The sequence below is a fragment of the Lipotes vexillifer genome, unplaced genomic scaffold, assembly GCF_000442215.2.
Source record: "Lipotes vexillifer unplaced genomic scaffold, Lipotes_vexillifer_v1.1 scaffold374, whole genome shotgun sequence".
Taxonomy (NCBI): Eukaryota; Metazoa; Chordata; class Mammalia; order Artiodactyla; family Lipotidae; genus Lipotes; species Lipotes vexillifer.
In genome coordinates, this window is record NW_006774696.1 from 871,692 (window position 1) to 889,102 (window position 17,411).

General features: G+C 46.8%; 1 protein-coding gene across 1 annotated transcript in view; it reads right to left on the bottom strand.

Moving 5' to 3' along the window:
* LARGE1 (LARGE xylosyl- and glucuronyltransferase 1) overlaps positions 1-17,411 on the bottom strand; it is a 443,593-nt gene that overhangs the window by 113,362 nt on the left and 312,820 nt on the right. The window contains exon 7 of the mRNA XM_007449439.1: positions 10,706-10,810. Within this exon, the coding sequence (XP_007449501.1) occupies positions 10,706-10,810 (105 nt within the window). The remainder of the gene's footprint in view (positions 1-10,705; positions 10,811-17,411) is intronic.

A 17,411-nucleotide genomic window follows, 5' to 3' on the forward strand; every position in this document is an offset into this window, starting at 1 on the left:
TGCGGTTGTAAGACTGAGCTCCCCTCTTGTTTGCTGTCAGCTGGGAGACTTTACTGGCTCCTAAGGGCTACTTACATTCCTTGTCACTTTGTCCTCTCTATCTTCAAACTAGTAAAGGCACAGTGAGTCTTCCTCATGCTTCCAATCTGAATTCCCTTCTGCGATATCTGTTCTGCTTCTAGGTAGAGAAAGTTCTCTGCTTTTAAGGACTCCTGTGATCAGACTGGGCCTCTTGGATAATCCAGGATAATCTCCCTATTTTAAGGCCCGTAATTACAGCTACAAAGTCTCTTTTGCCATGTAACGTAATATAATCACAGGTTCCAGGGATTAGGGCATGGACTTCTTTGTGGGGGCCATTCTGCCTACCAAATAGGCAGCGGGGGAATAATAAAAATTTTATTTGATTTTTATATTTGATATTTTTACTTGATTTATATATTTTATAATGTTGCTGGAAAGTGCAATGAAGAATAATAAATCTGAGTGAGGGGATCGAGGGTGCTCCTTTGGATAAGATGGTCAGGGAAGCCCACCATGAGGAGATAACATCCAAGTGGACAGAAGGAGGTAACGGGACAAGCGGGGGTGGGCAGTACGGGAGGCTGGCAGAAGAGCAGTCTGGGCAGAGGGCTGAGGCCCAGGGTGGGAATGCACTGGGCAACCATCAGGAGGCCAGTGGGGCTGAGGGAGCGCCCAAGGAAGAGCAGGGGCCACGTGACTAGAGAGTCAGCCAAGGCCAACCCAGGAAGGCTCGTTGCCTCGACGCTGTGCTTTGCCGTGATTCACTCTGGGCCGCTGGTGGTCTTTACAAACCCTAGAGCTAAGGCGGGAAAACAGGACCAGATGCATGGCTCTAAGGCATGTTAATCGAGAGCTCAGAGGGCATGGAAGGCAGAACCTATGGCATTTGGAATCTGAGCACTTGGAGAATCTGATTTGAGCATTTCTAGAGTGTAGCGAGGGGAACAGGAATGGCCCAGACGTGGGCTAATCATCTGGGGCTTGATGAAGGCCTGCTTGTTGTCTCTGACCAGGGGATGTGAGGCATGATGATGCGAAAGGAACACACACATCCAGGTCCACTCCTGCTCGGGGGTCTCTGCACTTGCCCCTCTCTCTCTGCCTGGAATGCTCTTATTCTAGATCTTGTAGATCAAGCCATCTTGTAGCATGGCTACAACTTCTAGTCCTCAGGTCTTTAGCTCAAATGTTATTCCCTCAGAGAATAAAAGATGGCTTCCGTAAAAGATGGCTCTTTCTAGAAGAATCCAATTCCCTCCATACTTCCCAGCCATCACATTATGTCAGAGTTTCCCAGACTCAGAACTACTGACATTTTGGGCTGGACAATTCTTCGCTGTAGGAGACTCTCCTGTTCACTGCAGGATGTGTGGCAGCCTCCCTGGCCTTTACCCACTAAAGGCCAAGAGCATCTCCCTAGTTGTGACAACTAAAAATGTCTCTGGACATTGCCAATGTCCCCTGGGGCACCAAATCTGCCACCAACGCCCACTGATAACCGCTGTTCTATGTCACTGTCTTCAAAACAGCATCTTCCAAAATTATTTATTTCATTCGACCACAAATACTTACTCAATGTCTAGTATATGCCAGGAATGATTCTAGGTACAGGTGATAAAGCAGGAAAATTAACAGACAGAATTATTACAACCCTTGAGGAACTTATATCCTCATGGAAAGAGACAGATAGCTAAGAAGAAAATGGACAGAATGATCATAGGCCAGAAGGCAATAAACACCGTGGAGGAGGAAGAGGCAGGGTGGGGGCATGAGGCCGCAGTTTGCAGCTGGAGAGGCTCACAGGGGTCGCGTTCAAGGAACAGAGGGAAGGCAGAACGAGGGGCGCTGGGTGGGTGCAGGAGCCCAGGAGGAGATGGTACCAAAGGACACCAGGGCAAGACTGCTTCTCTCCCACAATGACAAGCAACCTCCCATGAAGAGGGCTCCTTTCTGTCTTGGTCAGTGGCATCCCCAGGCCAAGAAAGGTGTCTGATGAATATCTGCCTAGTGAATAGACAAATGAGTGGTCAGCTCTGGGGAGGGAGAGCTCAGCCCCAGGTGTCTTCACTGGACAAAAGACAGAGTTCCTATCAAAAGATGCTGAAAAGCCACACTTGTGGGGCCCACTTTTGAACCTCAAATAGAAAAGGAAAGGGCAAGTGCTAATCTCTGATATTTATTGATCCAGACACTGTCTCAAGCACTTTTCAAATATTATCTCATTTCTTCAGCAAAGCAACCCTGTTAGGTGGGAACTCTTTTTGTCCTGACATGATAACTAAAGAAAAGATTGTTAGTTGCCCAGAACCATGAAGGCAGGACTCGAAGCCAGGGTAGTTCATCTCCAGAACATAAGCAATACTGTCTTTTAGTAGGAAGAATGAAATAGGAGCTCCAGGAGCACAGGGTGACGGTCAGCCGCCCTGCAGTCTCTTTTGCTACCTTTTAAGTGATGACGACATGCGCCCGCTGCTACATTTACTGAGCAATGACTACATGCCCAGTCTTGTCCTATCATAGTAAATGTACTCTGTCATCTCATTGGCCTACAACAGTCCTTTGTGAGGCAGAAACAACAGCCACCTCCATCTCACATGTGAATAAAGCCGGGCTCAGAGAACCAGTGACATGCAGGGAACCAGGGGTGTTAAGTCCCCAGAAGAGAAGAATGCGATGTATTGTTCACCTTCTCTCCCTCAGATATCTAAGGGGTCATCAGGCGGACGAGGGAGACTTATTCCGTATGAACCCACAAGGCAGCACTAAGGCCAAAGGAGATTCTGGTTCAGGATATGAAGTGGACAAGCTTTGGGTAAAAATCACCGAACCAGTTCCCTGTGCTCTACAGCAGGACCTTACTGTTCACACAGTCTATATATACTAGTTTGCACCTACTAATCCCAAACTCCCAATCCATCCCTCCCGCAGCTCCCCCAGGACAGGAAGCACTCTTATTAGTTGACATCAACCTCCAGGGAGATCTTGGGCACATCACGGCTTTGCGTGTGAGTCAGCCCGTTGAACCACCTGCAACGCCTTGGATTCATGACTCTTAACGGCGATAGAACCCCTTTCCGGGACAGGCTGGCTCAATGAAGAGTATTCCTGCATCCTGCTTGGGTCCCACTGGACATGCGTGTTATACTTGTGTATAATTGTCGTAACTATCTGAGCCTGAAACTAATGCTACTTCCACAACAGAGTGCTTTTCTGGGGCATCATTTAACAGACATTGAACTTGGAATACAAATCAAGCAAAGATGGCTATTTCCTGCTGCCTGAAGAGTTGTTCACTAGATTGGAAAACTTCTCACAGATGGCAAAGCCCGCTCACGGAAGCTGGACCGCCAGTGTCCCATCAGAACCATCTTGCTTTGTAGCTGCCACACTGAAGACAGCTCTCTCCCGAGCACAGGCATACAAGCGTCTAGTGGTTCGTTAACTTCATTACGTCTTTGACGATAGCCAGGCCTGAGCAATTACACATGGCAGTCAATATTATTTTATAGTAAATGCATTTCCTTTTTTTCTTTATATCATAGCCAGGGAACTGTATGGATTTTTTTTGACATTATGTTTGTAGACCATGTAATATGGATTTTTATTAACATCTTTGGATTTTATTCCAGGATTGTAAAAGAGGCACTCAAGACATGTTACAAAAAAAACGGGGCAAGGCCACTGGCTTAAAGAACAGAACGCATTTCCATTATTTTTGCAGTTGACCCTAAGTTGAAAGCTAAAATGAAGTCAAATAAAAGGCCACAAAGATTGGCCTAACTCCAATAACACTCGCCAGAGATAAATATTAAGTCTGTGCTTTAGGCTCAATAAATCTACTACAGGAGTACGGAACTGGGAACCTTTGGCTGAACAGTCATTCATGGAGCTTTTCAGTTGAACTCAAGTTCAACTGGAGCTTGATGTGCACATGGCCATGGAAGTCTGACCTAGGAGGCTGGTATGCATCAGAACATGTAGGGAGCGTGTTTACAATAGTGGTTACCTGGCCTCATCTTTAAAGATTCAGATTCAGTCTCTCCAGGCTAGGGCCTGGAAAGTAACATCTTAAATAGGCATTTTAAGTGATTCAGAAAAGTGGGTGGAAGTGTCCAGGTGGAGGTGTGAGCCTCTGATAGTTTGACAAGAGCCAGAACGTGTCATCTGAATTAGAATGCCACCCTTGAAGACAGAAATTGGGGCTATCTAGAGGCAACCCACCAATCAGTATGGTGAGAGGTTTAAAGCCATCTCACACCCCATTCCTTCCCATGGAAAGTTCTGGAGCGCTGCTAGCTGGTGACTGGCTTCAGATACGTAACGACACAGAGGAGGTTGATTAAGAAGGTACAATTTTATGGTGCCTACGCCCTTATAGTAGAAAAATGAATGAGAACCTGCAGAACAAAAGACAGTAAACATTTCTATTAAGTGTGGTGTCAGATGAACCGTTCCTTGAACAGCAAGCATCTTTCATAGGGCTTATTCTACAAACTCCATTTAAATACTTCTATGCCAAGGGCTTGGGATACAGAGCTCAAAAAGTGATCACCTCTGTCCTCCGAGTTCACAGAGGTAGGGGTGGATGTTTCCAAACTTGTTTCCATAGTTCTACGATCAAGTAAGAGTGCGGAATGCTGGTGGGTTTAACAGCTTTACTTCTGGACTTTCAAGCATCTCTAATATGCCAACATGAAATCTGAATCTCCAAGGGAGGGATGCAATATGCAGATTTCTCAACCTTAGCTGTCCACGGTTCACAGTTTCTGAACACATACTACCATCACCTGCAATATCTCCTAGAATTAGTCTAGAAAGTGCTGGTCCAGGGTTATTGCAGGGCTGATGTTCAACTCTGAATCTCAATCAGGCTAGAGGCTCAAGTCACACTGAATTTATTTACAGATAAGCAAACTCTCCTCTACTAGACAATCACCTTTTTTTAAAAACTAAATTTATTTTTTTTGGCTGTGGTGAGTCTTTGCTGCTGTGAGTGGGCTTTCTCTAGTTGCGGCGAGTGGGGGGCATCTCTTGTTGCGGAGCGCGGGCTCTAGGCGCACAGGCTTCAGCAGTTGTGGCACGCGGGCTCAGTAGTTGTGGCTCACGGGCTTTAGAGCGCAGGCTCAGTAGTTGTGGCGCATGGGCTTAGCTGCTCCATGGCATGTGGGATCTTCCCGGACCAGGGATCGACCCTGTGTCCCCTGCATTGGCGGGAGGATTCTTAACCACTGGGCCACCAGGGAAGCCCAATTGGTATCACATTTAAAAAAAATCATTTTCTGCCCTAAATAACAGGCACTCAGTAGCATGTGCTGAAGGAAGAAACTACATTTAAATCTGGTTTCTCTGGACGTATTGACTACAGACAGGAATCATCCAATCCCAATATTCCTTCAGAGCATGAAGAGATCTTGGTTCTTGACCCAAGACACAAAGAGGGCTCAGGGAAATGAAAAGACTGGCCTAGGGCTGCAGAATGCCAGGTGCCAGAGGGAGAGCAGAGGGTGGCCTACATCCCGTGCTGCCAGCTGTCCCACTAAAGCTCTTTCTTTAACAGCTGTTGAGCAAGTTGTCAAATGTTGGCTCCTTCGATCGCCACCATGGAATTCGCCACCGTGTCTGACTTTACCACGAATTTCCTTCCCTTTACTTCTTCACAGCCCAGTTTGCTCCAACCTCAGAGGTGAGTCAGTCCTTGAATGTCCTAATTTTGTTGTTCTGTAGATAAGGATTCCTAGAGAAATTCTTCCTCCCTCCCTGGAGAGCCAGGCCTCCATCTGCCTGTGTCTGGCCTAATTTGGGGACTGAAAGGAACAGGATGCATTTTACTTTTAAACTGTTCCTGAAAGCACATCTTCTGGTTAATATTATATCCTTAATATGTCTCAGGGAGGACACATCCTCTCCGTGAGTAACGTCTAGGATCCTGTGCGGATGAGCCTCCTGTAAACTTGCCACCTTCTTTCTACTGGCCTGCCTTCCCCGGCCCCTTCTCCCGTCACCTGCTACTTTGAGCTCTCTTTTCCTTTCTGTTCTTTGCTGGTGTTTGTTTTTAAGATACTCACTCTCAGCATATGAACGGGAGTGGGTTGAATCTTTATGAGACTATCATAATCTTGGTTTCATTTGTTTGTTTTTTAAAGTCCTGCAGACAGCTGCTTGCACCTAGGAGATGATGAACTGACAGAATGGTCGGGAATGGACACACCTCTGCGCGAGGATACGGGAATTCTCCTTTATTCCACCTGAATGGCTGTAGCAAGGACCCTGAGCGGCGTCTGTCTGGACATCCACAGCTGCTGTGGTTTAGCAGCTCCCTTCATACGGAATTAAGTTGTAAACCGCTCCAGGAACAAGGGAGACGGATGAGTCGGAGAGGTGGGCAGATCTTCCCTCATCTTTTAGGACCCTGGGGGCTTTGTGCAAGCAGACTGGGAAAGAAAAACAAAGAGGAAGGGAAACTGGCTGGCTCTTCGAAGGCGAGTGTCTAGCATACAAGACAATTCTAGGAATTAACAAAGATGACGCATGGTAAGGTGCCTTGTAGGATGCCTGGTGAATGCAGCTGTATCTGACAAATGTGGCTGAACCTGAATTACTTGAAAACAGATACTAGGCTGTGGTCAGGAGGAGAAAGAAAAACCACCAGCAGCTTCCAAAAGCACTTGGGTTGACCAGCTCCCCTGTAACTATACCACCACCTTGGAGCCTCACAGCAGGCTCTGGGATAGGACTATCATTCTCAGATCACAGATGAGGAACCCAAGGCTTGGAGAGCTTGAGCAGCTTTCCAAAGGCACAAAGTTGACAAGCGTCAAGGTCAAGTCTTAAAGGCAGATCTTCCAGCTCCAACATTTTATGCATTTTCTGGGGGGTTTCAAAGAAGAATCGGCTGATAAACAAACTAACATTGTCATTTTTTTTTTCTAAAATGATACGAAAAGTTAACTTTTTCTAGTTAGGGGAGAGATTAAAAAACTGCAAGGTGACTGCATTATATTTGGGGAAAAGCAAGAAAATGTACTGGTTCTTTCTGACCCGAGAGCTTAGGAGACCTCAGCAAACCCTAGGGAACCAGGGAACCACCATTTTTAAAGCAGGTGGATCCCATTCCCTGATGAAATAAGTGGCAGAAAAATGCAACAGGACACAGGCTAAGTTCATTAAACAAGTTACCCCATTAACCCTCACACGCTAGGTGCTGTTATTTATCCTATTTCATAAGGGAGAGGACTAAGCTTCAAGGAGGTGAAGCAAGGTGTCTTGGTTTCCCAGCACCAAGTTAACGGCTCAGCACGGGGCTCGACTGGAGATACCCCGTCTGGAGGCTTGAGATGCGCTGGGATTCAGGGGAGCAGGTTCTCTCCAGTGGAGTCCTGACAATTTCCATTAGAATCTAAGTGTCTGGATGACTCATCCACTGATGTGTGGCACAATCCTCAGTCTTAAAATAACAAATCCCCATCATGAAAGTCAATGCATTTTGATGTCACAGAAATCCTTTTCTAATGATCACTTGGTGTCACTGGCTTATTTAAATGGATACATCACTTCTAACAGGGCTTTTTCCCATCTGCTCTGCCCTTTTAGAAGCAGCAAGAAGGGAAGCAACTCACTGCCTTGGTATATCAAGTAGGGGCTGCAGAGGGTTTAGGTACCTGTCTGTCTCCTGAAGGAGGGGACATGCCATTTTGGTCATAATAAATTCCCTAGTGTGCTACACTGTTCTTCCTCCTGCAAACCCAGATTGATGACCGGTGGTTTTTGTTTGATGCAGATAACAATGACCCCGATGCTGTGTCCTAGAGGCACTGCAGTGTATCTCCATGTGACATTTTCTATTATTCTACGCTGTGGAAGGCAGGAACTAAACACACACCAGGGCTTACCTGAGATGCCCCTTCTCCCACCTGATAAGCATGGGTGTCCCGAGCTTTAGGAAAGCCGGGAGTGAATGTGTGGACACCCAGGCACAGGAGATCAATATGAGATGATCATTTGCTGAGCAGAAGCAGCATAGGGAGCCCTCTCATTGGCCCACTGTGGGTTCCTAAAGGGTCCAGCCTCAAATGCGCTGAGAAAACAGTTCCTGGGGAAGCTTGCAGGAAGGGGTAATGGGGTGCCACGTTTTATCAGAGCAGACCCTTGGACCTTCTGCTCCAGAAACATCCTGGAGGCTTCCTTTAGGGCAGAATCCTGGACCCCTCCCCAGACCTTTCAAGAGTCTAGGACTCCACATTTTAAAAAAGTATTCTTGATAGAATAGAAGCCACTAAAGTTCAAGCTAGGAAGGTTGGCAGTTAATAGCAGGCTCCTTACTTATCAGACTACATCCTTTCACTCTCTAAGCTCGAGTTTCCTGGGTATAAAATAGAGATAAGAATAGCTCCTGCCTCATGAGGTCAGTGTGAGGATCCGATGAGATGAACACCTACAACGCACCAGGGACAGCACCTGGTCAATACTTAACTGGGATGCAGAGGCTTACCCATTATTAAAACACCGAAATACCTCTAAATCCGCTAAGAAAAGCTGCTGCTCTGAGCCCCTTTGGGCTCCCTCCCTGAACCTGGCCCCTCTCAGGGACTCCCCAGAATTTCCCACCATCCAGCAACTCATGGGTGAATGCCCAGCACAGCCTCCAGGATGCAGCCTGGGTCTGTGAAGGGCTGGTGGTTACAATTCTTCCACTGCAACCCCTGCAGGCTGTGATGACTGGGTGTTACATCCCGTGAGGCATGCCTGGACGTTCTGGCAAATGTCGGCTAAAGGAATGTCCCCCCAGTTCAAAGGACAGCTTTCAATGAAGGCCTCCCTAACCTCTGGCTGCACAGGACACTGACCCTGGACCTTTCTTTCCTTGTCTTATTCCAGCTTTGACCCCACTCTGACCTGATCTCTGAACTTTCACTTCTGGAAGCTTGACTCTCAGCCTTTTTCCTGTGGCCTCTGGGGCTCCGTGTTTGCACCTGACCTCTCAGGAATCTGACCCTCAGCTCTCAGAGTTGAGTCTGGCTCTTCCCACTACAGACTGACCTTAGTGTCCAGGACAGGCTACCACCTATCACCTTCAGGTGGCGCCATCCCCAGACCCCTGCCCCAACTCAGTATAGCTGGTCCCAGATGCCAAGTCCCAGCCCTTCTTGGCCTGACCTACCCTACTGCCCCCTGAGCTCCAAGTTCCAGTTCCAGGTAGTGGCAAAGAGGATGGAGGGGAAGAGGCAGAATTCAGAGCCATTTCATAGGTAGACAGTGGCAGGACGTGGGCCTAAGGAGAGGGAGGTTGCTCTAGTTTCATCCTTTATAAGCTCCACGAGGTCATGGGCTGTGCCTGGGGCCTAGTGCACAGTAAGCATTAGACAGACAAGAGCTGCACAAAGAATGAATGAATGAATGAATGAATGATGCTATTAACAGAGACAGAAAGAAAAGAGGAGGTGCGCATTTTGGGTTAGCAGCAAGGTAGAAAATGGATTTGATTTCAGACACATGGTGTTTAGGGGCTCTGGTATCCCTAAGTACCAATTACCAAATATTTCTGCCTTTTCTTCTTCCAGGCACATGGTCGGGTTGCACTTGGCCACACTACTTGAAGGTGAGCACGACCGCATGATATGCTTTAGCCAATTTCATGTTAGCGGAAATTGTGTCATTTCCTCGAAAAGACACATGCACCCCAATGTTCACTGTGGCACTATTTACAAGAGCCGAGACATGGGAGCAACGTAAATGTCCCTTGACAGATGAATGGATAAAGATGTGGTATAAATATACAATGGAATACTACTCGGCCATAAAAAAGGGATGAAATAATGCCATTTGCAGCAACATGGATGGACCCAGAGATTATCATACTAACTAAGCCAGACAGAAAAAGACAAATATCATATGACATCACTTATATGTGGAATCTAAAAAAAAAAAATGATACGAATGAACTCACGTACAAAACAGAAATAGACCTAGAGACAGAAAACAAACTTATGGTTACCAAAGTGGAAAGGGAGGGGAGGGATAAATTAGGAGTTTGGGATTAACATATACACACTACTATATATAAAACAGATAAACAACAAGGACCTAGCACAGGGAACTATATTCAATATTTTCTACTAACCCATGAGGGAAAAGAATCTGAAACAAGAAGATATATATGCACGTATAACTGAATCACTGCTGTACACCTGAAACTAACACAACACTGTAAATCAACTACACTTCAATGATACAAAAAAAGGGAAAAAACAAAACAAAATAAAACAAAAAAGAAATTACGTCGCTTCTGACAAGAAACTTTGAGTCAATACACATCAGCAACTTTGCTCCCCATACAAAGATGAATCTTGAATGCTGAGGATGCACACAGACCCTGGGGACCTAAAGTGGACACGATGATCTCTAGTCTCTATTAACAGAGCCAAGGAACCTACAGGTCACACTCGTAAAGCCGTCCCGCTGGATCTGGGGCTGACGGTCAGTCAGGAGAGGGGCTTTTTGGTGAGAATGCCACGGACTGCCATGGCCCAGTAGCGACTTTGCCTGTAGCTGCAGCCCTAAGCAAGAACCAGAAGGCCAACGGCTTATGTACCGTCCAGTGCAGAACTCGGGCAACCAGGTGGCCTTCTCCCGTGATTTGGCCCACCTCCTGTCCCACCCCCAGCAAGCCACCCTCATGATTTACCTGTGTTGTAGCCCCTCCCAAGGGCAGGCCAAGGGCGGTGATTTTTCCACAGGTTTCCGAGGTACCAATCACTCTGGTTCTCTACCAGGCCCAGGACCTGTTGACCTGTGAAGTGCAGAGAATGCAAAGGTCTTAAAAGAAGCCAAGCTACGTGGGACAGTGAGTACGGCAGATGCAACAATGGCAAATCAACGTAACACAGGTTTTGTTATTGGGAGCTTTTATGAGGTGCCAAACTCTTATCCAAGTGCTTCACTTGTATTAATAGGTTTAATTCTCACACTTAGGCAGCCCAGCCATTTTCATTATCCCTATTTTATAGAAAAGAAATGGAGGTCGCCCAGAGTACTTATTTAACTTGCCCAAGGTCATCCAGTTAATCTGTGACAAAGCCAGAATCCCAAACTATTCATCCGACCATCTGTCCATCTATCCCTTAACTCACGTTAACACATATTTATCTAGTGACATACTCTTCTTCAAATGTTCCAGTTCACTATTTCCCAAAAATGTATATTAATTTACTGGCTTTTGAGGCAGGAGCTGAGGTAATTTTCTCACTCAGAGAGGAAGAAATGACCCTTGGTTAATGAGAAGGGAGCCCCCAGAGAAGAGCCACATTCTTGCAGCGTGTTTACTCTCACATCCACTTGGTCTTTTGTCAACAAGCATCACGTCAAGGCAGGCGTGTTTTCTAGAGGAACAATTGCTTCTCTGTCCCCAGAGCTCGGCTTTGACATGGGCCTCGCCCTCTACTGTACCGAGGCCAACATCAAAGGCGAGTCAGGTCTCTCAATCAATTTCTTAGCAGCTTTAGCACCTCAGGTGAGTCTTCCACTCACCCCAATTTCTTAGAGTGTTAATGTTTCTGGACTCAGGTCTTCTAGGTGGGGCAGGCAGCCATCAGAATCAACTATCTTCTGTTAGACAACCCTATCATGCCACGTGCAGAAGGTATTCCCTTGCAACTACTATCAACAGCACTTTACAAACTAGGAAAACTGAGGACCGTGATTTGTATAACTTGAATATCCTGGAGCCAGGATATGAATCTATAGTTATCTGACATCCAGATTCTTTCCACTGTCTCTGCATTACTGCTTACCTTTACAACAAACGTTTGAGGCAGAAATTATAAGTCCACATTTTACAGGATGAGATACTGAGACTCAGAAATTTAAGTAACTTGCTAAAGGTCACGGGACTAATGGGCACTGTCTTCCACAGCTAACTGATGTCTTCTGGAGCTAAAATTCTTATATTGTTGGCCAGTCTGAGAAATAAAGCCCTTTCTGACCAAATGAAAGCCTAGCAACCCGTGAAGAAAACACAACGGTTCTCCTGGAATACCACGCTGGGCGACATAGAACCTCTTTGGTGTGATGACAGCTCCCTGAAATGATGGTGTGTGGGTTTGGTGTAATTTATTTGATCAATTTATCGAGCTCCCATCTAAATCACTGCCCCAGCACAAATACATAAATCAGCGGCATAGGAAAAATACTACCACCCACTGTGTCATTGTATATAATCACAACCAAAACGTGTAGAATCCCTCAGAAAAACAGGTCACCAATTCAGAAAGTGCAAGAGCTAATCAATTCCACATGCAACAAGCTTGGGACGTTCGTGCAAAACAGGTCTGAAAGGCGCGGTGCCCTCAGCTGAGAAAGCTGTGTGCTGAGTCTTGATGCTGTAACCTTGTTAGAGAGCCTGTTTAATAACCTCACTCCGAGGCTGGGACTCAAAGGGCATGTGGGGTCCTTGGGGGAGCTGGTTCTTTATTACTAATGACCCCTGGCTGGCGCCACCATGGTTTATTTTGGCATGATGAAAGAAGGGTGTCATGTGCTCAGAACCGATAAAGGGCAATGATGTTTCACTGAGTTTAGGGTGGCCATCTGAATTTCAGGAGAGGTAATCTTCAGCTATCTGAAAGTCCAAATTCCACTTTCGGACATTCCATGAATTGTATTCTGCCTCGACCTACTCTTCAGATGAATTTTCTAACAGCCACACGAAAATGCATAGTTTTACTGCTTGTGTCCTCATCTCCATGTCTTGCTCATACAGCTCCCGCCAGCCTTGCCCCCTGCTACTCCCTACCAGTAATCCTTTCAGGCCCATCTCTAGCAAGAAGCAGACTGTGAATTCCCGCGTTAGATGGGGGACGTCTCGACTTAGCGCTTCCTCCTGGTATTTTTGCCGTCGGCTGACTTATGTCCTGTCAAGGACAGAATGGGTGACATTCAAGCACACACACCTCATCTGTAAATGTCCACCTCTCCATCTGTCCAAGGGCAAGGACTGCATAATGTCTAACACACTAATAGGCATGAATAAATGTCTGCTAAATAAATGACATCTGGTGCGTAAATCTCTCCTGAATGGAGACCACATATGTTAGTGTATTAGTGTCCCCACATTTCTGAGGTTGCAAAGCATTTCATCCTCTCCCCATTCGCCAACATCAACATACTCTCTCACTCAGCTCTGGGAACTCTGGCATCTTCCTCAGTTGCATGGAAAACTGCAAAGATGGGGTGGCAGCACCTGAAAGCATCTTTTATATGGGTTGCTCTACTGGAGCCTTCATCTCAAGGGCTTCATCTTCAGAGAAGGAGTAGTTTGCATGGTTAACCTTAAGCCATGTTATCTCAAAGGATAACATCCAAATTCTCCTTCTGTCATTTTGCACCTGGGCTGCATATCCTTTGATGGTGGCAAGCGGCCCTTTCACATATGCCAGTCCTCTTTAAGGTTAAGAACACAAAATCCTTAATTAGCAACATGATAGCTGTAATTTTAATATCCACTGGTTGAGAAGGCAAAATAATAAACAGCTACTAAGATTTCATTTTGCTTTTTTAGATGAATTCATTAGCTGCTTTGTCGATGATTAAAGCGACAGCTGGGCTTTGCAAGTGGGCTTGTGAATACCCTGGGCTAACTGCCTTTACCCCTGCAGAGGTCTGTGTCCGGGGACCGGAAACCACGGGCAGCGGTGTAGCCAGAGGGGAAGGCTGGGGCCAGGCTGCCTGGTTCCAATTTCTAGCCCTGCCACTTTTTAGCTGTGTAGCCTTGAAGAAATTACTTAACCTCTCTGTGCCCCAGTATCTAACTGCTGTGACTTCACATGTTTAAATGACTTCATATGTGTTAAGGGCTAACCACAGGGGCTGGGGCATATTAAAAACTATATAAGTAATAGCTCTTCTTAAATATCATCATTCAAGCTCATCGGTCAGCTTCTGAAAGACAGTAAGCCCATCCAAATGGTTTTCTTTTTGAAGGCCATCTAGCATAACAATTAAGTCCTTCTAGAAGTTTGTTTCTTTAAGTGTGGTCTGAGGACCAACTGCTAACATAAACACCTGGGCTTCTTGTTAAAAGTGCAGATTCCCAGGCCTCAACTGTGAAGTTAACTGTGACCGGAAGGCTGCTTCCCTCTACATCTTTCCTTTTGTGAAGGAGGGATTTCCTGGCTTCTTACCCCAATCCTTCCTCTTCCCCAAGGGCAGGGAAGGAGTTACCTGACCTGGTGAGTTTCAGAGAGAACCGAGTTCAGGTGGCCTAGCCATTCCTTCATCTTCCTCCCAGGAGCCAGTGTGCCAGCAGAGCTCCACCTTGGATCAGTTGTACAGGGCAGGTCCCCTCCGGATGAGGCTGCAGTCGCCCCATGCTTTCTGTGACAGGGTGGGCGATTCCAGCTCTGGGGTTGGTATTATGAATATCCACCATAGATGTACATCTAAGTCAAAACGTCCAATTTAACTTTTATCAGCAAAATAAGGTGACAATTTGCTCTCCTTTTTCTTATCTCTCAAGATCTGGGAGTATGGGGGTAATATCACATACTAATTCCCTCATCACATAACACTTCTGAATAAGAACTCTGGCCACTGGGTCTGGTAATCTGCATTAAAAAAAAAATCCCCAGGTAATCTGGATGCACATTAAAATTTGAGAATTATTGATCAGGGTCTGGGAGCTCTGTCCCGGCTTTGGTCATCAGTGAGGTTCCCTTGCAGGGCCCCTAGCAAACAATAAAACTCATGTGGTGTCTAAATCTAGCGCATCAACCAGCAGAATTCAGTGGCCTCCTCCTGTGGAGTACAGTAAAGTGGTGAAGAAAGTATGGCAGAGCCAGACTGCCTGGTTTCCAATCCTGGCTCCTCACCCAGGTGCTAGCTGTGTGACTTTAGACAAGTTACTTAACCTCTCTGTGCCCGTTTCGTCATTCATTTATAACATGGCATTGACAAAAGTACACACCTCAGAATTGAACATTTTTTTTCTCTAGGCACAAGTTAATTTGTGAAAATAAAGCTGTGTTCTTCGCTCATTCAAACATCACCACTAACAACGCCCAGAAAATAGTAAAATGTTCAGTAGGTATCTACTCTTATCATCATACCCAGAATTCCCTGGCCCAATATTCTGACCCACTGGCCTGGGTTCGGCGTCTTCGGTCTCAGCTGTCCCCTCCCTTCCTTAGCTGACACAATCCTTATCCTACCTTCACTTTCGTTCAGTCTGATATTGACTGAGGGTTTGCTTTGTGTCAGATACCACACAAAATACTAAGGAATCAAAGACAGATAAAACATAGTCTGCACCCCAGAGGCAGTTGGAAGGAGACAGGTAAACAATTATGAAGCAGCACGGTACTTGCAATGACAGAAACGCTGATAAGTAGGAGGAACGGAGGGCAGGGAATAGTGGATTCTATGGGGAGAGTGGGTGATGCCTGTTTCCTGTCTATCGCAGCCCCTGCCACACTGCAGGCCACACCTGCCCCTTCCACACAGACCTCCAAGCTGCCAAGCTTCCCCCAAAGCTTTTTGGGTAGCACTGCTGTCCTGGAACACTGTTCTGGGCATAGTTGTCCTCAGGTCCCCGGTGACAGCACATATGAGACAGCTTATTTTCACAGCTCTGGCAATCCCAGCTCACCAGCCAGGTGGCAACTACAGCCTGGTCTCCAGAGGTCAAAGTCTAAAGCCTTAATCTTGATGATGCAAACCCATCCTGGGCTTGCTATCCCATTAAGAGGTACAATCCCAGGGATTCCTCTTGGGGAGATGACGCGGGATGCTGGTGTGCTGCCACCCTCAGCATTCCACACCGCCTGTCTCCTCTATAATGGGAGTTATTATAATAAAACACTGTGATGAACAGAAAAGGCTCTGTCATTGTTTTCTGCGCTGGCCCTGTGGTTATGATTAAGTGCACTGTTTCCCGTCTTCCTTACTCTCGGCACAAGTTAACTTATGAAAATGGAGCTGTCTTCTTTGCTTATTCATACATCACCACTAACAGCCAGACAAGAGCGAACAAGCCTGCTATTCTGCTGGGGCCCCGGTGTCGGTGTCACCAGCCAGCAGACGGATGGCTCCAGACTGAGAACTCCCCTGGTTCCCTCCTTCTGCAGCTTTTGGCTCAAGGCAGGGCTGCTGCCATTCAGGAGGTGAGGCCCCAGGGAAGCAGGGATTGGTGATGCCACATTCGTGGCACACTGAATGTGGAAAGGGTAGGCGGGGCATTTGCCCACCAGGTATAAATTAGAAAGACAAAGGGTTTTACAACTAGGCAAAACAGAGTTCAAGCTCCAGTTCTGTATGGCTTGACCAATGCATAACTTCTCTGAGCCTCAATTTCCTTATCAGTAAAAGGGCAAGAATAGAATCCCCACCCCCTGCCTCTAAGAATGGATGTATTGATAAATAAGATAGTACCGTAAAGTGCCTGGTTCGTGGTTAGATGCTCAACTAAAGGCATCTCCCTTTTCCCCTTTTGTGATGGTCATTGTCCAGAAAGTCTAAGTTTTCCGATTCAAGCACTGACCCTAGCTGCATAGGCTGGACTCTGCGAAGTTCAGCCAGCTGCTCCCCCACCTGCCACGCTGCTGGCCCTTCCCCAGCCCCACTGAAACTTTTCGAAGCCTTTAGCTTCTGTGACACTAGTCTCCTGGCTGTTTTCTTCCCTCTGGACATTCCTTCCCTGCCTCCTTCATGGGGCTCCCCTCCCTCTGCCTCCCCTGAATGCTGGGCTCCCCAACTCCCATCCTTGCCCCCTCTTTTTGCTCTACGTCGTATCCTTGGATGATGGAATCTAACTCAACAGCTTCAAATACCACTGAGGGGGGCTTCCCTGGTGGTGCAGTGGTTGGGAGTCCGCCTGCCGATGCAGGGGACACGGGTTCGTGCCCCGGTCCGGGAAGATCCCACATGCCGCGGATCGGCTGGGCCCGTGAGCCATGGCCGCTGGGCCTGCGCGTCCGGAGCCTGTGCTCCGCAACGGGAGAGGCCACAACAGTGAGAGGCCCGCGTACCGCAGAAAAACAAAAACAAAACCAAATACCACTGAGGGGAAGATGTCACCCATCTCCGTATCGGACTACTTTCCAGAGCTTCTTACTCTTAAATCCAACTATCTTCATTTGGTTCTTTCACAGCGACCTTCAACTCAAACTGATCAAAATCAAATCCACAATTTTCTCTTCCTAAATAACGGTCTGACTCCTGCCTTTTTGCGGTTAGTAGCATCAAGATTTAACTTGTCACTGAAGCTAGGACCTTTGAATCAAGCTTGACACGCCCCTCTCCTCACCCCTCACATCACTGCCATAACCAACTCCTACAGATTTTATCTATTATTTTTCAACCTCATCCCCTTCCTTGCTCTATCCTCATCATCTCTCTTT